We start from the raw sequence: 23,666 nt of genomic DNA, 5'->3' as shown, positions 1-23,666 counted from the left end.
TTTTTTTTTTTTTTTGAAAAATTTTTATTTCACTTGAAAAAAATAGTATTTGATTTGACAAAAGTTTCATTTGGATTAAAAAATGTTTCATTAGATTGGAATAAAATTTCATTTGAGTTAAAAAAAAGTTTCAATAGATTTGAAAATCTAATTTAAAAAAAAAATTCATTTTACTTGAAAATAGTTTCTTTCATTTGATTCAAAAAAAGTTTCACTTGATTTAAAAGTTTTCTTTGGTTTGAAAAAAGTTTCATTTGATTCGAAAAATGTTTCGCTTGACTTGAAAGAACTTTCATTGCATTCGAAAGAGTTTCTTTTGACATGAAAATAGTTTCATTTTGATTCGAAAAAGGCACATTTTGTTTGAAAAGTAAAAGTTTCATTAGATTTAAAAAAGTTTCATTTGACTTGAAATCAGTTTCATTTGGCATGAAAAAGTTTCATTTGACCAGAAACTATTAATAATATTTATTCAAAAATATATATGTACAGCAATAACTAGCTAGCAAATCTAAAATGTTAAAAAAAAAATATTTGCTATTTACTAAATAAATTGTGTTTGTTGTGTGACCTGGATTCACGAAAGGGACCTATTGTGCGAAAACAAGTTTTCGAGAAAAACGCATTTAAAGTTTTTGTTTGGCTTGACTCTGTGTAGCGGCCGGCAGTTGTGAACGAATTTTAAAATTTAAGTAACTTCCCGATAAGGTACAAGCTTGAAACATGGAATATAGTTCAGAACCCAATGACAATGCAATAAAAAGAAAAAAAAATATCCGATAGGAGGCCCATGGATCGAAATATTTCAAAAAATCTTTTTGTGGTCCGAGTTGGCTTTAAATGAGATTTGTGCGTTCAATTTCCTATAAGAACCACTCAAAAAGTGAACAACGGTATTTTCGCACAATAGGTCCCTTTCATGATTCCAGGTCACATTTGCCCCAAGGTGATTCCTGGTACAACGGGTAAAAGAACTCTCATAATTAGTGCATGTGGTCTTGTAGCCAATTTATCACCATTAAATTTCATAAAAATTGCGTTTGAGTATGCTAAACTCTTTAGAAATTGCGGTTTCGGTTTATAAGGACCTCCTTTGGGCAATCAGTTGACAAACGTGTATGTTTTGTCAACATGTTCTGAGCAAACGTACGGACACTTACGAATGCTATATTCCCTTGCTTGGTATACTTCGATCAATGTTTCTTCCACCAGAGCAATTTTCGGGAGCTCGAAAAACTTATTAAAAACCTTCTTTCCTAGGCTGATATTTCGTATTAAAATATTTCCAACCCATGCGGCTCATTTTTTTCCTTTTCATTTAAAATAACTATGAAAGTAATTTTGTCATATCCGTTATTATGAAATCCATCAAAATTAGAAAAATTCGTACCACATTTCAATCTGGTAACTTGTTTTTGGTGAAATTGCCATCGTCCCCGCAAAAGTCAAGTGGCTAACGTCACACTAAATGGAACTACCTCCATTTTTTATATCATGTATTGAACTGCATTTTTGAGCTTCATTTTTAAATTAATCCGATCCAAATGAATTATTCCAAAACGAAATTTTTGATAAATTTTTTGTTGCATAAAGTTTATGCGTCGTTGTTTAACTTCTCTAAAGAATTCCTTATAATGTCAAAGGTTATTTTCCAGTTTTGTAGATTCTCTGTTTTTATGCGTTCTTCGTATTTAAATGGCTTTAACTGGTGACGTGCGCAACACCTAAACGAGCCGCCCCTTCTGCTCTACAACAATCTTCAATCGACGAACTACGCAATTTACCTTGAAGACACGAGTGCTGCGCCTGCGCAATAAAAAACTTTTGGTGGTTTGATTTGGTTAAAGTTGCAGACATTGGTGCTTTATCGGTAACCGTATTGGTAACCTTATAACAGCTGATTCGACCAACCTTATGGGATTCAATGCAATCGATTATTGGTGCCGCTAAGGTCGTAACCGTATCGTAGCCAACCAATTGTTTTTTGGTTTGCCGTCGTAACGATAAAGAGCTGATTACGTTAGGGATAAATTTTTTTTTTTACTGCTGCTGCTCGCGCACGCGTTATACACGTTCACTTTTTGCTGAATCACTTCCGTTTTGCAAGCGCCCTTAGTAGAAATGTTTCGTACATCCAACGTCTACACACGGCTCCTGCCAGGATCGCCAAATGAAGCTCAATATATAGAATATTCTCAGAGAAGCTCAATCTAAGCGAGAGCTTACGCTAATCCGACCATTGCAGTGTTTTTCAGGCTGAACTTATAGCTGGGAAGCAGCCCTCTATCTTGCTAACCTGCATGTGACCAATTCTATTTCAATTTTCTCGGACAGCCAAGCGGCCATAAAATCCCAGCAATGCAGTAACACCTCGTCACTAGTGGCCTTCTTACAGGTCACTGTCTCATGGGCACTCATGGTGCCTATATGGGCCTCAAGATAAATGACTTCTGCCGCAGCTGTAGGGACGAGGAGATATAAAGCGTAGAGCACTATCTGTGCCACTGTCCCGCACTGTCAAAAACCAGGTAACGATGCGTCCACACACTCCTTTGGGGGTCTTGCGGAGCTTGAATTTGCACCCACAAACGACATCTTGCGTTTCATCAGGCAAACGCACTGGTTTAGCCTCACTGGGGTCTAAAGATGCTTCGGCGGTAGGGAAATAGGAAATAGGGGCCCCCGCGTGGTAGCACAACGGGCTACAACGGCCTACGTGAGTCTCCGCTTGGACAGCGGAGGCAGCCACTTCAACCTAACGTAACTTAAGCTCAATATATGTTATTAAAAACGAAGCTCAAAAATGTAGTTCAATATATGTATGTTATTACTTTTTTGAATGAAAATATTTTTTATATTCAATTTTAATTTTTAAAAATTTGATTTAACAAACAAAACTATTAAATTATTTTTATATACATGTATTTCAGCAAGTTTAAATTCAACAAGTTTATGAACACTACAATGGCAATCTTTCAGATAGCTTCATTCGGTATTTTCAATTTCACCAATACAGAGTGACTGGCCCCCGGTTAATCGATAATTGTGAATATTTTTAGAACAAATCGGAAAAATCCATTGTGAATACATGAAAACTAAACAAACAGCTGACTTGTGTTTACACTTTTTCGTCTGACTTAACAGAGACGCAAAGCTTCAGTTAGAATGGTGAAAACGAAAATTTCGTCAACTTATAGATAAATTACTAACTGAATAACTGAAAATTATGAAAACGGCCCTTAATGCGTATTAGTGCTTTAAAGCAGCGCAGCGTTACCCAGCGCTAGCATATAGTGCAAGTACAAATTATAACAAATAAGCTGTTTCTTGCACATACATACATATATTTGTGCTTGCTAATTAAACTAATTAATAACTAACTATGTAAGTGTTAAAATATGACACAACTCAAAAGTATTCATAGATAAGTATCTATGAACCTACCCTACATACACACTAGGGTGCGCCCTTTCTTTCGAACATTGCTGTACAAAGCAAGGTCAGATGATAAAAATGGACTCCGCTGAAAAAAAAAGTTTAAGGGATAAAGGTACAACGTGCCGGTAAAGTCCAAAATATCCACAAGAATCTTTTGATCGCATTTGATATTGCTATCCATCCAGATGGTTGCACAGCGGTTGTTGTTTGATATTCCTCTATTATTTGCATTTTCCATTTATATACTAACTCAAGGAGTATAAAATGCTTTAGTTTCAAATAAGGCACACCCTAATATGCACACACTTAAGTGAGCTAAATTCCTACAAATAAAATACAAAGCTACTTATTGACTAAACCAAACAAAGCGAATGTGTTTTTGTTTTTTTTTTTTTTTTTGTTCTTTCAATAAAGAATAATTGCAAAAACATGCCCATTAAATATTTCAACCATTATACATTCCACTTGAGCACAACCTCACTCTCACTCAACATTCAAATACTTAATTTTTCATAAGCGTTTTTGCTAATCATTCTCCGCCCCCCGAATCACACTTGCATAGTCAACATTTCGGTGTATTACTAACCGCACTGCCCGTCTCCAAATGTTGCATTAACAGTTGTTGTAGGCTCGATCGCAGTGCGCGCTCTTCATTCATTTGTAATTTCATTTGTGACATTTCTTGTTGCATTTGCCTTATGGCGGTCCATAATTGACGTAGGGTCGGTGTCATATCTTCATTCTCCAAACCTATACTCAAGTTTTTGCGATTTTTGTTTGTTTGTTTGGACAAATTGGTTTTGTAGTTGAGTTGTGGGTGGTGGATGGTTGTAGTGATGATGTTGGTTGTGGTGTTCGATGTGATAAATGAAAAGAAAAGAAAAACATAGAAAATTGCCGTATGGTGCTTACTAGCTGTGATTTAACTATGTATTTATTGATATAATTATTACTTATAAGTTATTTCATTGCTACTAACTTGTTTGGACAAAATAATTAAATATTTAAGTAAGCTAAAAGACCAAACAAAATCTAAATAATAATACTAAGTGGGAAAACGGAAATTTGAGCTTTGCCTTCTCATTTCTGGACCGTAAAACTCCCTCAAAGCAAAATGTAAAGTATAGATTTAGTCCAACAGGAAAATTTTAACAAGTGTTTGAAGGGATTTGATCCCAATTTTAAATTAAAGAAATCTAAGCTTTCAACGAATACAGAATAAAATGACTTTACAAGCCTTGCTTTGCATAAACAACTATTTTTCCTTATTTGGATGTAAAAATTTGCTTCCTTCGAAGGAGGCTTTATACTGTGGCGAATATTAGCATTTCGATACATCACTATGCTGCTAGTAAATAAATGCACAACAACATTAAAGCAAGCAGCCACACATACATGTCTTCAGCAAGTAAGAGCGAGGAAGAGTAACGTTCACACATCATGTGATCATTAGCTAAGAGCGAAGATGGCATTACTCACACAAAAACATGTATATATGTAGCTAAATAACCATCTATGACATAACCCTGCAAAAAATGCGATTGTGTCGCAAAGGAGTATGCGACTACTGCCAGTTTTGATCTCTTTGTATGCGATGAAATGTTCCGTTTTGTTTGAGCATGTCCTATAAAGAGACTTATTGTACCCATTTATAGCCGAAGGTGAACGACAAGCCCAATCCCCTTTGTACCCATATGGGAACGAATGTAGACTTAATTTGAAAATTTGTTTCGAGAACTTTTTCAAAAAAAAAAACTCGAAAAGATTTTGAAAAATTTAATGCAACAAAACTCCAAAGAAATTGAAAACGAAATTGAATTGATTTGATTTAAGTAAAAAAATAAATAACTGTAAGGCGCAATAATCTCCAAAGAGATTTTAGACCGAGCTTCTCTGCTAATTTGCGTCGTGCTCCTTTTAATTTTTCATACAAATTGGCGGGACGGGAGACTCCGAACGGCATCTGCAACGCAGATGAGTTTTCACTGAGATTTTTATGGCAGAAATACACAAGGAGTACTTGCCCATGGAGTACGCTTCTACACTAAAAAATAAAGAAATAAACATATATATAAAAATTTAAAAAAAAAATATTTAAAAAAAAAATCTAAGAATAGGGAGAACAAAAACAAAATAAAAGAATTTCAAAACCCCAAATACTAAAAACAAGAACAAACAAAAAGTTTGTAAAAAAATCTTTAAATTTTTCAAATTTTGCGAAACATCTGTCCGGTCTGTTATAGCGTTGTTTTAAATTATTCCAAAATATTTAATAAATGAAAATTAGAAATTGCTTTAAAAATGTTTTCATACAACAACAGGAATAAAGTCAAAACATTTTGTTGTTATGTAATATTAAAAACAGAAAATCTAAACAAAAAAAATTAAATATACAAAACAAAATAGAAAAAAAACATTACGAAAAAAATTAAAAAATAGCAGAATAAATTTATAAAGGTAAATAATAAAAAATGTAAAGCAAATCCCACAAAAATATAATATAATGATAAATAACTAAAAAAAAAAAAAATTAATAAAATTGAACAAAAAAAAAATAAAGACATAAAAAAAACATGCAAATAAAAATAACTTAAACAAAATCAAAAAATTTTAAAAACGCAGAAAAAATAAAACAAAAAAATTCAAAATAAAAGAATTTTTAAGATTATAGAAACGAAAAAACAAAAAAAAAAAACAATAAATGCAATCAAACCAAACAAAACAAAAAAACCAACAAATAAAACAAAACCAAACAAAAAAAAACAAACATAACAAAACGAAAAAATTCCAAAAAAAATTAAAACAAATAACGAACAACAAGAAAGAACAAAATAAAAGTAGGTTGTAAATTTTACAATCATAATAAGAGCTATGTACAAAATTTCGTAGGAATGAAATTTGTTCTTATTGCCTTATTTTAAAAAAAAATTTTTTTTTTTGCAAATCTGCTCTGCTAAAGCTAGATTATTATATAACCAAAAAATAAATTCGGAAATCTAATTGCAAATGTTTTAAGTAACTACGAGGAAAACAATTTACAAAAATAAAGAAAACCCATACTTTAGCAAAATTATACATATAGGTACTTCTAAAAAATTTTTCAACTACAAACCACTACTAAGAAAAAGAATGGAGTACGAAACTTAAGAATGTTTAGCAACATGCAGACAAATAAATATAAAACACAAGACTAATTAAGACTTGAAAATATTTATCAACATGTTCCCGTTTATATGTATGGTTTTGGATTTATGTTGTGGTTATTGTTGTTGTTTCTAATTATGTGTAATTACGTATGTGCTATGTTTACTATTCAAAAAGAAATACAAATACATTTAGTTAATATTTAGTAAAAATTTATTCATTCTAATTTGTTTTAGCTTTCTTTGTTTTTTTTTTTTCATTTTCACAATTATATTTAATGCAAAACCTCACACACTGGATCATGATGACTTAGTATTAGTTACATAATTAATATTACAAAGAAAAATAAAAATGACTAACTTAAAAGATTAGCAAGTATATTTCAATTGTACACAATTTTTTCTATGCTTTGTTTTTAACATATCTACAAACAATTTACTTAATATATATTTATTGTTATTTTACGATAACATTTAAAGCATACACATTTTGATTAATATTTTGAATTGTTTTAAAATTTTCGTTTCACTAATTTCGTTTGTAATATATATTTTACGTTATTTAATATATTTTTTATTTTTGTTGTTTTTTATACTATTTTTTATGTTATATTATTTGATTTTAGTAATTTTTTTTTTTTGCTATAATTTTTTTTTTTTTTTTTTTGTTATAGTTTCTAATATTTCCATTTTTTGTTTTTGTTTAATTTTAAATTTTTCCAATTTTTTCCTTGTTTTTTTGCGTCCAATTTCACATAGAAAACATTTAGCTCTACTTATATTCAATCCTGCTCTTCTTCGTGAACATCATTAAAGGCTACAATGTACTAATCATCTTTGATTTATTTTACGTCTTTGGCAGAAGTTAGTAACACTTTTCTATAAAAAAAAATAAACAATATAAAGAAAATATAAAACAAAAAATTAATTATCATTGTAAATGACTAATGAATTGCATTTGAAGCAAATCTCATAATGAAGGCATGCATTTCGGCTTATTTTAATTTACACAAAAAATAATAATAATTTCAATAATTTTTAGAAATATTTTTCTTATAAGTACATATTATATATCATCAGCTTAAAATCAATAAAATAAATTTTGGCAACCTTTTCAAAAACGTAATGTGTCAGAACTGCTTTCTAAAAGCATTATTTGAAATTAAAATTTACAGAATTTATATTAAGGATGTGTGCGAGATTGCCTAAATTGCTACCTAAATTGAGAACAAACCTAATACTATGTTCAAACAAAAAAATAAATTGAGACAATTTCGATTTAAATTGAGTGGTGTTCATAAAACTCTATTTAGCTTACACAATAGTAATTTGATAGCTGATTGGCTCATCTCTACAGCAACGACATACCTTTGTTCAACCTGTCAAAATGTGCGTGTTGGTATTAGGCGGATGGAATGGAATAAAAACATAAAACTTTGAAATTTGTGTGTGTTGTAAGAAAACGTATTCAATGTTTTGGTTTCATTTTGAATCTGCCATCTTCTTTTGACAATCCCTACTCCAGTAAAATGAAAAAAATAAAATCAGCTGATGAGATGAGCCAACCATATAGTTGAGCCATGCGTAACTGACGTTTAAATCTACTCCATAAACACACTTCACAAGGTTGCATTTGCAGTTTGAAACAATTTATTACCCAATTTTTTTTTAAATTGGCAATTTATTATTACAATTTATTATATGGTAAATTGCGTAATAAATTGCCCAAATGGTATAAATTGCCAATTTTGTGTGTGTTTGTACATAGTATAAATCACTGGAAACTGTCGGCAAGGCAGTGCAAAAGAAAAAAAATAGAATTTGTTTGAACATACTTTTCAACCTAAATTGAAATGTCAAATTTGAAGAACAAAATAAAATTGATTTTTTTTATTTTATTCGATTTCTTTTGATGTCTACATATGTATATGCCAATAAAATGCGCTTGTGCACTAATTATAGCTACTTTATTGACCAGAGGACGATGATTCGACTGCGGTGGTGTCCGATCAATAGTTGAAAGGTACAGTGATGGTTTTAAATAGATTGGCGTTAACGCTGGCGGTATAAAAATTAGATCCTTGGCCTTCAACGCTGGTTCAGATGCAGCAGTTATGTATGTGGTTCTCTACGCCCGCACCGCTTCCCTAAAATTAGTTATTTGCTACATTCCCAATGTTCAACTTGAGATAGAATCAAGCGTCCAATTAGGCGGAGGCGCTGCATTTTCTTGTTCTGTGATCTAAGGATACTTTTCCTCCCATGACTCCTGTCCTGCAGAAGCATGTGTTGCTGAGTAAACTACAGTTTTGTATTGTTTGTATAAATAAACAACAATTAGTTGTCAAATGAACTCGCACAGATTTGACTGCTTTTTTCCTAAATTGTTGCAGTGCTGGAAAGTTCCAGTGGAATATTAGTTTAGGTACCTAAAATTTAGGTCTACTCGCACCCAGCCTAAGTTTTTGCTTTTTTCAACCGAATTTTAATACAGAGCTTCTTTGAAGTGACAGCCAAGAGATAATGTTCTTCCACTGATTCGACGATATAGTGAGCGCGTTTCAAACTTGCAACTGTTTAGCGTTAATACTTGAAACTCAATACTTTTCAATACGTTCAAGAGGTTGAGTTTTTCCGTCAGATTACTGATTAGCTTTACATTTTAAGCTCTATGTTTACCGAACGATTGTTTTCGATTGTTTGACAGTTATTTGCCATTTCAGAGTGCCAATTAAGCATCAAAATTTTAATATTCGAAACAAAAGTTCGTTTCGCCTCACAGACGAATCACTAGTGTATTTTTTGCACTATGTTAAACGATGGTAACCTATCATTTGACAACTGATTTCGCCTTCCTATTTGACATAAAGTAAGAAACGTAAAGGCCGAACGAAAATCATAGAGAATAGCATTGCTAGACGAAATCGTTTGTAGGCGAATCGTTCGTCGTTCGTTCGCAATACAGAATGAAGCCCTTAGCATTTATTTAACGCAACGTATCGTTTAAAAAAAAAAAAAAATTGTTTCCAAAGAGGCTACAAACCGTAGTCAACGCCTCACTCAACAGTTTCATGTTCGGAATGCGACCAATGTGCATTAAAACCAACAAACATAAGCATTTTGAATACATAGCATTTACGCGCTCTTGCAGCAGTTAAACAATAAATAATCTATTAGATAATACTATAATTTTATAATTGAATTATTTTCTTAGCTGCGCTCTGGACTTAAGTATTTCGCTCAGATATGACAAAATTACATAAGTATATTAAAATGTGGCAAATAAAAATGTAAGTAACCACTTATTTCAAAAGGCAAGCATATTAGCTAGCATATAATAAATTATTATAATATATTTTTAAATCATCGAAAATGTTATTAATAAACCTAAATAAGCACATACAAATTTAATTCATAAAAATCTTAACTCAATCTATTTGTGATTGCCTATGAAGGCCACTTAGAAAATATTAAATAACTAAATAAATGTAAGGCGCGATAGGCTGCGAAGAGATTTTAGGCTGAGCTTCTCTTCCAATTTCAGTCGTGCTCATTTTTAATTTTTCCTACAAATTGGCGGGACGGGACCTACTCGTTTTATGCCGACTCCGAACGGCATCTACAAGGCATATGAGTTTTCACTGAGAGCTTTTTATGGCAGAAATACACTCGGAGTGCTTGCCAAACACTTCCGAGGGGCGACCCCGCTTAGAAAATTTTTCTTCTAACTTAAAACCCTTGTTTCTAAAATTTTTATGTCGCTTTGCCCTGGGCGTGAACCCATGATCTTCGGTATGGTAAGCGGAGCACGCTACCATCACAAGACGGCGGCCGCCAAATAGAGAATATTAATTTACTTAAAGTAGCTTTCCTACTTTGAGTTGATTAAAAGAAGAAAACGCGATGGAGTGAGCACACTAAATACTTCCATGATAGTGTACTTCATAAATTAAAAATTTTATTTCGGAACAATTAATTGAATTTCAGAAGTCATAAACTGTAGCTTAGAGTATTTAACCATGCTTCAGAAACTGTGAAATGTATTTCTGAGCAATGAGTTGTACCTCAGGAACCGTAAAATGTATTTCAGAATAGTCAATTGGACTTCAGAAGCTGTAAAATTGTATTTCAGAATAGTCACCTGGATTTCAGGAGTCGTAAACTGAACTTCGGAGTGATCAACTGTAAATTGCATTTAAGATTGCTCGATTCCACTCCAGAAACCGTAAATTATTATATATATAATAATGTACATCAATTTCAGTTTAAACGGTTTAAACTGCACTTCAGAATATGAAAATGCAGTTATGAAGACAAAAACAATGCAATGAATGTTGAAGAATGATAATATTAACAATGAGTTTACAGCTAATCCAATAAATTAAGCGAATGTCTTCTCCTATTTGTGGTGAACTACTATTACTTTTCTCTACAAGTCGAACAATCCCTTCAAGTCCTATCTTATATGTATATCTTATAACTTTAAACGAGCAATTCTTGTTTGTTTGTATAGCCGAACGATCTCGGGAACGGCTCAAACGATTTAAATGAAATTGGGCACAGAGATAATGTATCACCTTCTAAGACTTTCTACCTAGGTGTTGCCACTCAGAATGTTTCACAAGGTTGCCACCTATTCGAAATTAAAAAAAATTGCATGAGATATGCCGATATGGGTATCAAACGAAAGATATTTCACTCCGAATTACAATAGGGACATTTTGGAGTAGGGTTGCCACATAACCGAAATTAAAAAAAAATGCATGAGATATGCCGATATGGGTATCAAACGATAGGTATTTCACTCCGCATTACAATAGGGATATTTTTGAGTAGGGTTGCCATTTAGGGTTGCCAGCTATTCGAAATTTAAAAAAAAATTACATGGGATATGCCGATATGGGCATCAAACGAAAGGTATTTCACTCCGCATTGCAATAGGGATATTTTTGAGTACGGTTGCCATCTATTCGAAATAAAAAAATTGCATGAGATATGCCGATATGGGTATCAAACGAAAGGTATTTCACTACGCATTACAATAGGGACATTTTTGAGTAGGGATGCCATTTAGGGTTGCCACCTATTCGAAATTAAAAAAAATGCATGAGATATGCCGATATGGGTATCAAACGAAAGGTATTTCACTCCGCATTACAATAGGGACATTTTTGAGTAGGGTTGCCATTTAAGGTTGCCACCTATTCGAAATGTAAAAAAAAGAAACGTTGCAGCACAACGAAACGTTGCCGAGCAAAGCTCGGTCGGCCAGGTACTGGCAATTTATGCTGGTATTCTGAACACTGTCGAAGAGCGACCACGTGTTGAAACTGTCTCTGAAGTATTTCAATGACTTGCCGGTACAAACAATACTCGCATACAAAAAACTTTAAATCTAAAAGTATACTGCACTGTTAGCAAAAGCGCGATCATATAGAGTTTACTAAGTACAATATATTAAAATTCATTTTTTTTCATATATATGCTAGCTAAGTGAAAATAAAGCTATTACAAGATGTCCCTTTAATTTCCATAAAAAAAAAACGAAACACTGGTTGTCGTAGTTATTAAAAAATACATAAATAGCTCAACTTTTTATCTTAATAAATTATTTTAAGTATGTTATTGCGCATGCGTAAAGCCTCTGTCACACCATAAACATAATTGCACAATAAATATAATACGTCCATATTTTTCTAATATTTACAATATAATATACGCATAAAAAATTCGCCTTAATATTACATACAGTTGCTTACATTCAAAATGGAACGGTTGTTTAAAATTTTTAAGGTGATTTCGTTTAAAAATAAACTTTATTAAATACAAAAAAAAAAAAAACATTATACAAATAATTTATCCTTTAAGTCACAGGTGCTGGGTAAAATTCCAAAATCGAAAATATATTATAAAAAAACTATTAATTGCATATATTTCAGAAAAGGCACACATATGTTAAACCGTACAACGCGATTAAGGTTTCATACAAATTTTTATAAAAGGTTAATTTTTCTGAATTTCACAACTTTTTTTTTAATTCAAATATTTTAAATTTTGAAACATTGCTAATAATACAATGTGACTGATCAAATTCTGTTGAACGAGCCTAAAAACATTCCTCACAATTTGGGTTTAGAAAGAGTTCATATCGACCAGTCCTAATATAAAGGTTGTAACTTAAAAGCTTTGTTAAAGGACGTATCTTAAGGTGCGTCCACACCAGTAACAAAACGTGTTACAAACAGTTATATAACCAATGTTATGTAACTTGTTAGAAATTCTACTGAAAAATGTTGTATAACACGATGTTGTGTAATTTTTTTTTTTTTTTTGTAGCAGGTTACATGTTACCCAGAGGTTGTCGGTAAAGATCAAAGGAATTAGATAACTTGGTTGTATAACAAGTTGCAATTGTTTTAAAACAATTGTTATACCGCTTTGCTATTTCGTTACCGGTGTGGACGTACCTTTAGGCATTCTGCTAATAAGGCCGTATCTCAGCGAAGTCGGTAATAAAGTCGTATCTCAGGGGGCCGTTGTAAGGTTGTAATTGAAATGAAACATTTTTTTACGGAAGAGATATCAACAAAGTTATGTTTAATTTCTTTTCACAATTCGTTAACTACTTTAAATGCTAAACTTTACTATAAAAGACACATGAAACTCAAACCTTTTTTCACAACCAAATGATGTTTTCAGTTACAACTTATTTAACCGGTCTCCTGGGATACGACTACGCACAGACACTGCCTTATTAGCAGAATGTGTGAGATACGTCCTTGTTAACAAAACTTTCAAGTTACGACCTTTCTATAAGGATAGGTCGATATGTAAGGTACATGTTTATGATAGGAATAGCAACAAAAAAGCTATACTTAGAAACAAATTACAAAGCGTGCAGCGGGACATTCAAATGGCTGAGTACATAGATAGAGGCATCTGCCTTTACACCACTATGAAGGTAGGTCAACTCGAACTCAAAGCTCATTACCCGAAAAGCTAACTGATGAAGAACTGAAATTCAAAAATATGTTCTCATCCTCAAGTGAAGTGCTCCCTCGGCAAACTGCAAATGCATGCTCTACAAGTCTCTTGCCGCACCCGTCCTGCTAGACCATGACAACAGATGAAGCGGCTCGAGGCGTATTCGATAGAAAAGTTCTACGAAAGATTTACGGACCTCAACGCTTTGGCGATGGCGTGTGCCGAAGAAGATTTAGTGATGAGCTGTACGAGCTTTACGCAGATATCACATAGTCCAGCGAATTAAAACGCAGCGGCTTTTACAAGGTATAATCGAAACAGCTGTCGCCTTGTCCATCCTGATGTCACATTGTTTAAATTTTTACCAAATTATTGAATTTCAAAAGTGATTTCGAAAAAAATCGAAAATAACGGCAGTGTTTGAAAAACTTCATGAATATTTTGATATGATTACTAAGTTTTTAGAAACTTATCGGTTATGCAGTATGAAATTTCTCTGAATAAAATGTTTATGAAACACTTACCGAAATTTAAAGTTTTTTGGAATAGGTTCGGATAGTTTTCATGTTACAATTCATTACAGTTCTTTTTTTTTCTTTTCATAAAATAAAATAAATTTAAAAAAGAAAATAACTGGAAACTGTTTTTTTAACTTTTTGTGTTTTTTGTTAGTTTTAGAAAAGAAATTGAATGAAGTCTGTAATGGTCTGTAATGAAAACTATGTAAACATATTTAAAAAGTGTTTTCGAAAAATTTCGAGAAGTGTTGAAAATACTTTATGAATGTTTCGAAGTTTTTACTTAGTTATTATTAATTTATCGAGTAGGCAGTTTGAAATCTCGCTTCAAAAAAAACACCATTTTAAAACACTTCCCTCAATTTCGAATTTTTCGAAAACTTTTCTGAAGTTTTGGTTACAAAACTCATTACAGTTTTTATGCTATTTTCGTTTTTACAACTTTACATGGTTTGTATACAATATATGTAAACCTTAATTTTGAAACAAATAAAAAAAATGCATTTCAATACAAAAGTACCCAATCAGTACCTGATTTCGGAAGTTCATTCTTAAGCATTAAGCATTTTATAAACCTTTTGGATTCCGCTTATTAACTTGGCTAAAAGTCGTTCAAAGCTATTTTCCAAAATAAACACAAAACAAGACTCTAAGTCTTAATAAACAATAGACTGTACCATTTTGACTGCAAGTGACTGTAAATTTTTGTATATGCTAATTTGGCTGCAGCAATTGTACAAAATATATTTAAATGTATATACAAATTATAACAACAATATTAATAAACTAATGACTGGGTCACACACACAGCTCACACAGAAGCAGTGCACGCATAATGCAACAACAATTCAATAAATTAACAGCATTAATATGGCAACATTGGCAGCGCTTCAAGCACAAACAAGTAATGCCAAAGCAAGCGCTTCAATATGCAGCCGTTTATTAACCATCAATAATTGTTCATTTTGCGCCATTGCTTCATAACAAAATTACCGCAACACCAGCTGCCCGAATAACGTTGACTACTATCACCATCGCTGCCGCCACCATTTACAATCGCATCATGATGATAATTGCCACCCGCTGCACATTTTCCAACATTATTGCCATTACCTAATAACGCGGCGCCACATCCACCACCATGATGACCATGCGCACCCTCATAATCACCATCATCGACAACATCCTCACCACCACCACCATTAGCAGCTAAATGTGGCGTACTACGACGTAATGGCGTTATCTTATAACCGGCAGCAGCAGCCGGTCCATAACCTGACATCATATAACCGCCACCATAACCGGCATAACGATGCGATTCGGTTGTTTCGAAGGAACGATTCAAGCGTCGATCATATAAACCAGGCGCTTGTGAGCGCTGTTGTTGCTCACGCTGTTGTGACATATGTGGTGAATCTCGTTCGGTAATAGTTAGCGGTGTTGTATCTAAGCGCTGTTCAGAATCACTACGTTGACGCGCTGGTGTACGCTGATGCGTTTGATAACTAGTTTTCACCATTTTCGGTGATGGTTTATTTTTACGTGGTAGTAATGGCGTCATAAAAATATTATCATATCCCGAACCGAAACCGCTTTTCATGCGATTCAGTGATTTACGTGTAGCGCGCTCTTCGGAGAGTGCGCGTTCATAAATTGGCAAACTTGACGGACCTGCGCCAGCGTTAGACGAACCGGTGAGTGAGTAGCGATAACCGCCACCGCCACCGCCGCTACTGCCAGTAACAATAGGAGTGGCGCCACCAGCATTTAACGATGAAACAGAACTTGAATAAAGATTGAAATTATTTGGACTCGCTTCACGCCAAATATATGAAGAATTCAAGCTATTCGTGGAGTTTTGTTGATTCGTTACGCCGCTAGAGCCCGGAAATGGTACGCCTGTTGCGCATAATTGTGGCAGTTGTGGATTTGATGTTGAGAAAGCTTTGCTAGTTTGCAATTTTCCACCGCGTATCGGTAGGCAAGGTGTCCATGGTTGTAATGCTAGAAGTTGGGTTGGAACGAAACGTGTAAGAGAATGTGGGGAAAAAAGAGAGAGATAGAAAGACAATGATGAAGAAATGAAATTGAAGAACCAAAAAACAAATGGTATTGACGAATAATGGTAACAGTAATTATTGGAAATAAAAACAACAATGGACATAACTTTGTGTGAGGGGAGAGGCAAAACGAAACACAACAATATAAACATATGACACATAACAAACGTTGGATACAACAAAATATAGAATGAACACATTAACAATGACCGAAACACCACAAAAATTCAATAAACTAAAGAAGCGCAACTGTTATTTGGAAGTAAAATATTCAGCTGAGTATAAAAATAGTATTTAAGTAGATAGTTTTGCAACGGTTAATTTAAAATGGGGGGATGGTACAGGATGTTTTATATAAGCTAAGCAATTATGGGTTAATTGAAAAATAAACGAATATATTTATTCGCGGGTAGTTTTTCTAACGGGATGAGGAAAATCAAAACTCACAGCTGTTCTGAAATTGGTAATTTTTAACCATACTATAATAGGATTGATAGCGCGTTTCAATCTCGAATTCTAAGGCAGGGTGTACTCGTAGCGTTTATTGAGATAAGGCATTTTTTTTAAATGCATTTTGAAAAATGTTCTGTCGAAATCTGTTCCTGAAACGCTTTATCTCAGCGTAAATTCAATAGATTTTCAATAGAGATATGGCGTTTTCGAAATAAGTTTTAAAATAGTGTGATTTTCAGCCAAATTCTGTGACAGGTAGTTTCTAAATTCTGAGATAGGAAGATTCCTGCAATGATGCGTTTAACAACAAAAGTCTAAGATATCGTATTGTTAAAAAATATTCAGGGATATCGCATTTTGAAAAATCACCCTGCGTTTGGTACGAAATTTCTAAATATCTCGCCGGGCGCAACGTACAGCATTTTTTTCCATTCCCCAATGTCATCAGATTCTCAACCACGTGCAGGGTTTTCAGGATGTAGCTCAATAGGAAGTATCTCAAAAATGTATCGCACGATTTCATCCGATCCATACGACTTTCGTAAATATTTAGATCCGTGCCACACCTAGCGTAACATTTTGTCATATATGTAAAACTGTCATTAAATTCTAAACCTGAAACTCTGGATGCCAGGTTCCTAGCTCACCGACAAGTTACCTGGAAACCACAATCTTGTATGAATCTTTTTTTTAAGTGTCTTGGGCCCTAAACTAAGTGTTAGCTTTCAAATTGCCTAAAAATCGATTGGAAGATTCCACATTCCATTCGTGCCTGATTTTGTAGTATTTGTTTTCCTAAATATTGCATTTTAAAAGAACTCTAGCTCACCGGGAAGACTCTAATGATTTATTTGAAAGGCAAAGCTTGTAGAAATTGTTAGTGTAACAATATACTAGGGATGGAAGTTCTATACAGCCTTATATATGTAGTTTTAAAAAATTATGGATATAATGAACTGGTATCTACAAATAAGCATGTTCAAATCGGGTATCCACATTATTATCAAACTTCCGTGTATAGCCAATCGGAGTTCAATTTTGTATCTTATTGTGGATTTAGGTAAATTAAAATCTGTATTAGAATACGAGTATGAATCAGTTAAATAGGGACCAAAGCGCATAAAAATTATAAAAACAAACAGAAAAGTGTTACTTTTGCAAAATATTGCTATGGACCAGCGGAATTACTATCGATATGATTAACCAAGGATGAACAAACTAAAAAGGAAAGGCAATGCTTTAATGAACAGGAGCATGTGATAAGTAAAAGGTAATCAAAATATTATGAATACAATTACAATTAAATTAAAAATTACAATTAAATCTAACTAAACAGTTAACATTATCCAATTGTTATTCTAAATTATATTTTTTTACACAAAGTAATAAATTAAAATAATTTTTTTTAATACGTTAGAATGTTTGCTAATCTCAATAATCCATTTGCCTTGTTACTGCTATTTAAAGTTGTGAATTTGTTTAACTAAATCATTTGGTGACATGTGCGTATTTATGGTTTAGTGTAAACAAATGAGCGTTGTTATTTTTCTATTACTAGCTTTACGCAGTTATACATAATTTTTTTATATTAATATGTCTAGCTTTAATTTAAAAAATAAATAAAAATTAATAAATCTTATGCTAATCCAATAATAAAACTAAAGTTTAACTTATATAATGAAGCGTTTTGTTTTGTTTTTGTTATGGCTAGGATATTACTTTGGGGTGTTTATGCTTCAGTTATGTTTAAACGTTTGCAACAATTTTTATCTTATTATTATTTTTTTCATTTATTATTAAATATGTAACTTATGTACGCAACACAAAAAAACGTTTTATACATTTGGATGTTTTTTTTTTTAATATTATTGTTAACGTAGTTTTTGCAAAATATATTATATGAAACCCACAAAAAAGCAATCAACTTAAAATGCGTTAGCAAACTTACTGAGATAAAAAAATGGAACGGCCATTAATTTTTCTAAACCAAATATATGTAGTTGCAATTTGGCTTAAACAAATGGCAACAAAAAAGTCTTTCACATTCATTTTGGATTTATTTTTTAAATTATTCGTTTTCATAATTAAATTAATTTTTCGTTGTTTTTTAATTTTTATTTATATATTTTTTTTTTTAATTTTTTTACATTTTTTTTTTTTGTTTTTTTTTAAATTTTTTTTTTTAAGTTTTTAAATTTTTTTAATCTTCAAATTTTTTGTATATTTTTGATCTTTTCTAATCTTCTTTGATTTTAGTTTTTTTTTTTACATTTTTGAGTTCAAGTTTTTTATATCGTTTTCGATTATATTTTTTTTTTCATTGGTTCTTTTTTTTTATAATATTTTTTTAACATTTTTTTTAATATTTTTTTTTATATTTTTTTAAATATTTTTTTTAATATTTTTTTTAATATTTTTTTTTAATATTTTTTTTAATATTTTTTTTAATTTTTTTAATATCTTTTTTTATTTAAAAAAAATTAATTTTTTGTCTTCAAACGCGGCTTTCTTACTTTTGTAAAATTAATATTTTGCTAGTTACTACGTAGCAGGCTTTTATTTTACGTTTTTAATTTTTTTGTATATCTTATGATTTTTTTAAAATCCTTTGATTTTATATTTTTTTTATTTAATATATTTAAAGTTTTTTTAATTGTTTATATTTTGTTATCTTTTTTATATATTATTTTTAAAATTTTATTTTACATCTTATTTTTTCCATTTTTTTAACTATTTAAATTCGTTTTAATTTTTTACCTTTTCAAACTTTTTTTCTTTAATTTATTTATTGCTTAATTTAAATTTTAATTTAACATTCTAATTTTTGCTTTATTCGAATTTTTCAGTTTATTTTCCTTATACGGATTTTTGAAATGGATTTGTTTAATTTTTTAAAATTTTTTATATTTTGGAAGTGGATATTCGTCCGGAAAATAGAAAAATGTCTGGACGATATGTTATATAACAAAGGCAACATCAAATAATAAACACACAAAAAATATATTTTTTCAATATAAATATATATTTTCTTTCGCAATTTTACTATTTTCATTAGAATAAAAAAAACACAATTATTAAAATTTTATATTTATGTTTTTATATTTTTTTATTCGGAGTCCTTATTTATTTATTTTTTAAATCAACTTCCTTTGATTTCATTTTTTTTTTACTCTAGTTTTTAAAAAGATATTTGATTTTTTTATTTTGTTTTATTTTATTATTATTTTTTTTTTTTTATTATTATTATTATTTTTTGTTTTGTTACGTTTTATTAGATTTTTTTTTATTGTTTTGTTAGTAATATTTTTTTTTAATAAATTTTAATTTTGTTAAGAATTTTTTAACTTTTTACATAAAATTGTAAATATATTTTATAATCTTTATTATTATTCTTTTACATCTCCAACCAAACAACATAACCACAAGCAATAAAATACAGTGACTGTAGAATGACGTGAAGAAAGTTCGAAGTAATTAAAAAATGCATCCCACCATCAAGCAAATGAGCAGTTATGAAAAATTTTAACAACCAATGAACATTTAGTACACTTTTTTCTATAAGTGTAAATTTGTGTGTGAGTGGTGTGTTTTTATGGTTCACTTACCCGAATGTATGGTGTTGCGTGTTGTGTTCTGATAAGCGGCGCAATAGCCTTCAATAACTCGTAAAACCAGCACATCTTCTTCAAAAGTTGGCTGCACACGCCGTCCACTACAATAACTGGCTAACGCATTGGCACTCCCACTGCCACTGGCACTACCGCTACCACCACCACTACCGCTGCCACTCTGCGTCGTTGCATTTATCAAATTGGGTCGCAATGGTGGCGCTGGACGCAGATTACGTATGCTCCAATTAGCTTAAATAAAGGAAAAAAGTTATTTAAGTGTTTCGAATTAGAATACCATTTTTTTTTTGCAGAATTTGCCAAAAATTTCAACAATTTTACCTTGATAATTATCAATGCTTACCTTTTGTGTTTCCGCTCCTTGCGTTTGTGTTTACCGCCGCTTGGTGTTGACTCTTGGAAATATTGCTCGATGTTTGGACTAAATTTGATTTGTGGTTTGGTGCCACCGGATGATTTTGTTGATTTTGTTGTTGTTGTGGAAGATGATGAGGAGGTGGTGGAGGCTGAGTTGGCGTGTATTGATTGTAACTGAGATGATGATTGAACGATAGGCTCCGTTTGTGTTGTGACGGATGCGACAAGGATTGGGCCATTGCCGCCGCTGCGGCTGCTGCTTGCGTTGGATTTTGTGAGTTTGTTCGCTGTGATGATGCCAGCATGCCCAGATTCGCGGGTGGCGACATCTAAAAGACAAAAAAAAGGAATATATTTTAATTTAATAATTTTAATTGGTTAGTCTTGAGCACATATTGTTAGTCTTTTAAACAGTCCGAAAAAATGAACAGAGAAGAAATGCTTTATAAAACAGCTTTAGTTAGTATTTTTTTATTTGTGTTTACATTTGATAAATATTGTTTTCAATAATTTTTATTTATTTTTGTAGTTTTGGTTTAGTGTTTTTCACGGTTGCAACCACTTTCACAGCTCAAGGGCAAGCACAAGCGAGCAAAACAAACAGATGCGTAGGCGATAAAATGTACTATGAAAATGATAATGTTTAGATTTATTTTACTGTTTTTTTTTAATAATTAAACTTTTTATTTCAAGCAAATGAAAAAATTGTAAGCTCTTGTTTTTGTTTTATCGCCCTATTGATAAAGGATTCAAGGTTCGAAACGAGCTCAAGGCCAGAACAATAATTTTTTGTAATTATAATTGTTTTTTTAATTCTCCTATAATTGAAAAATTGTATTTTGTTTTTGGAATAGTAAGTAGAAAATTTTTCAGACAGCCTGCCATAGCTGCGCAGATAGATCCGTTTCGAAGGGAGCTAAGCCTTCTTCATCAGTACGCTTTAGGCACGCTGTGCTAACCATTTAGCTATACAGCGGTGTTTGGTTTGACTGATAAAAAAACAATAATGATTACAAAAAATTATTGTTCTGGCCTTGAGCTCGTTTCGAACATTGAATTTTAAGCTCTTTAATTTCATTTATTTACTTTTTCAAATTTTTTATTTATTTTTTGTTTTTTATTTATTTCAAGTTCATATTTTTTAGTTTTTTTCTATTTTTGATTATTCTTTTATAGTTTTGATTTTTTTTTTTTTTGTATTTATCTTTTTTTAATATTAAAATTTTTTTTTTCACTTTTATTCTTTTTTATATTTCTTTTATTTAATTCTTTTTACTTCTTTTTTCATTTGTTTCCCTTCATATTTATCATACTCTTGTTTACTTTTGATTTTTTTATTTTCTTAGAATTTTTTTTTATTTTCTTATATTTTTTTTATTGTCGTAATTTCTTTTTACTTTTTGATTTTTTTTCTTGTGATCGTTTCGATTTTCATGGAATTTTGTTTTATTTTCTTGAATCTTTATTATTAATTTTTTATTTTTTATTCTTTAAATTTTTGTATTTCGTTTCGTTTTCATAAATTTTTTGTCTCATATTATTTTCCAGCTTTTGTTTCAAATTCCGTTAGCTCCAAAATTTCCAATTCTGTTTAGTTAGGCTTTTGACATTCAATTAAAATAGTTGTGATATAAGCTTTGTCTGAATGATGCATGATGAATTGGCAAGCAGATGACGTGATGTTGGACAAAGAAGCAAAACAAATATTCGAGTAATCGGTTAGACTTGTTACTCGTGAAAGGATCGGCGAGCATTTAAATTTTGTATCTTTCAAGTTATGTTTACTCCTAAGCGCCTAGAAATATACCACCTAATTGAGATAATTATGATATAGAAGTGTGGAAATCGTTTGGGCCTGAAAGTATGTGATTCAACACAATCTGATGACGTTTTTCTATACGCCAAACTTAATGGACGACCCACAGAAAAAGAAGCAACAAGTGCCCTCTCTTGTTTACTTCCAATCAGCTTTTGACAGCGTGAAACCAAACATACACAGGAAAAGTCTAAATTTGAGTCAGCCTATATAACACAGGCCTGCAAGGTTTTTTTTTTGTTTCGGATCAGGAAGTCATTTCTGGCGTATTTCTGCGAGCTGAGTCCGAATCCGGTTTTGAGATATCCTAACCTAAATGTGCGAAAAACGCTGTTTTTAGCATTTTTTGAGTTTATATTTTAATAATAGGATATTTTTTTTGTGCAAATCTGCTTACAGTATCTTTGAGAACAACTCCTTCCCCACAAAATCCATTTTCGAACGCCTCGAGTCGATTTTTTTCCCCCGAGATATGGTCAATTCAAGTTGGGTTCTGTTGTCGAAGTCACATATCATGAGGTGGCCGCTAACACTTTGGGTCACGTATTTTTCTTGCAATCGGTTTTTCACGACTTGTATCTAGAGATTTTCGGTTTTGCTGATTACAAATTCGCTATAAGACTATAAAATTTCAAAATGGCGGAGCCAATATGGCGGACGAAAGTTTTGAAAAACTTTCAACTTTCTTCACAGAAGGGATCTGACTTGCCTTACTATATGTCATCCAGCATGCTGAAACCGAATCCAGAAAATTTCCTGTTATTACAAAATAAACTCTAATAATGCTAAAAACAGAGTTTTTCGCACTTTTAGGTTAGGATATCTCAAAATCCTGACGTGCTGGGCCAAATATGAGGACGGATTCGGATTCAGCGCGCAAAAATACGTCGGAAATAACTTCCTGGTCCAAAACAACATATTTTTACAGACCAGTGTAATTAATGAAGACTCAATCTTGCCAATAAGTACTATATTTAGCGAACTAAGATTAGGTTCGGTAAATCGCGTATCATACGTGTCCCTATATATGATATATGATCAGATTCATGGAAGATGTGATAGCCCATAGAGTATTTAAGAGAAACGCTCAGACGCAGCTCAGACGCAGCAGACTCAGAGTGTAGAAGAATGCAAGGCCATCAACTAGTTGGAAAGAAAGGGTGAGGAATGACTTGACCTCCCTTAGTGTGTCAAATCGGCTTCAGTTATCGGTAAGTAGGGTGGCCTTCACACTTTGCTAGGAAACAGCAAAATCATTGAGGCAGTCA

The 23,666-nt window shown here is 31.8% G+C and overlaps 1 protein-coding gene across 9 annotated transcripts in view; it reads right to left on the bottom strand.

Moving 5' to 3' along the window:
• Positions 1–23,666, bottom strand: part of RtGEF (Rho-type guanine nucleotide exchange factor) — a 141,289-nt gene continuing 117,623 nt past the window's right edge. For 5 of the 9 annotated variants that reach the window (XM_067767524.1, XM_067767526.1, XM_067767523.1 and 2 more), the window contains 2 exons: positions 20,569–20,911; positions 20,318–20,456 (listed from right to left, as the gene is read on the bottom strand). In XM_067767524.1, the coding sequence (XP_067623625.1) occupies positions 20,453–20,456; positions 20,569–20,911 (347 nt within the window). In that variant the 3' untranslated portion in view covers positions 20,318–20,452. Of the gene's footprint in view, positions 4,189–6,567; positions 7,461–15,076; positions 16,088–20,201; positions 20,457–20,568; positions 20,912–23,666 lie in introns of those variants that run through there. The other 4 variants (XM_067767527.1, XM_067767528.1, XM_067767529.1 and 1 more) reach the window with 4 other exon arrangements.

This window comes from Eurosta solidaginis, chromosome 2 (genome assembly GCF_040869045.1).
Source record: "Eurosta solidaginis isolate ZX-2024a chromosome 2, ASM4086904v1, whole genome shotgun sequence".
Classification (NCBI taxonomy): Eukaryota; Metazoa; Arthropoda; class Insecta; order Diptera; family Tephritidae; genus Eurosta; species Eurosta solidaginis.
This window is presented reverse-complemented; position numbering and strand designations above follow the sequence as displayed.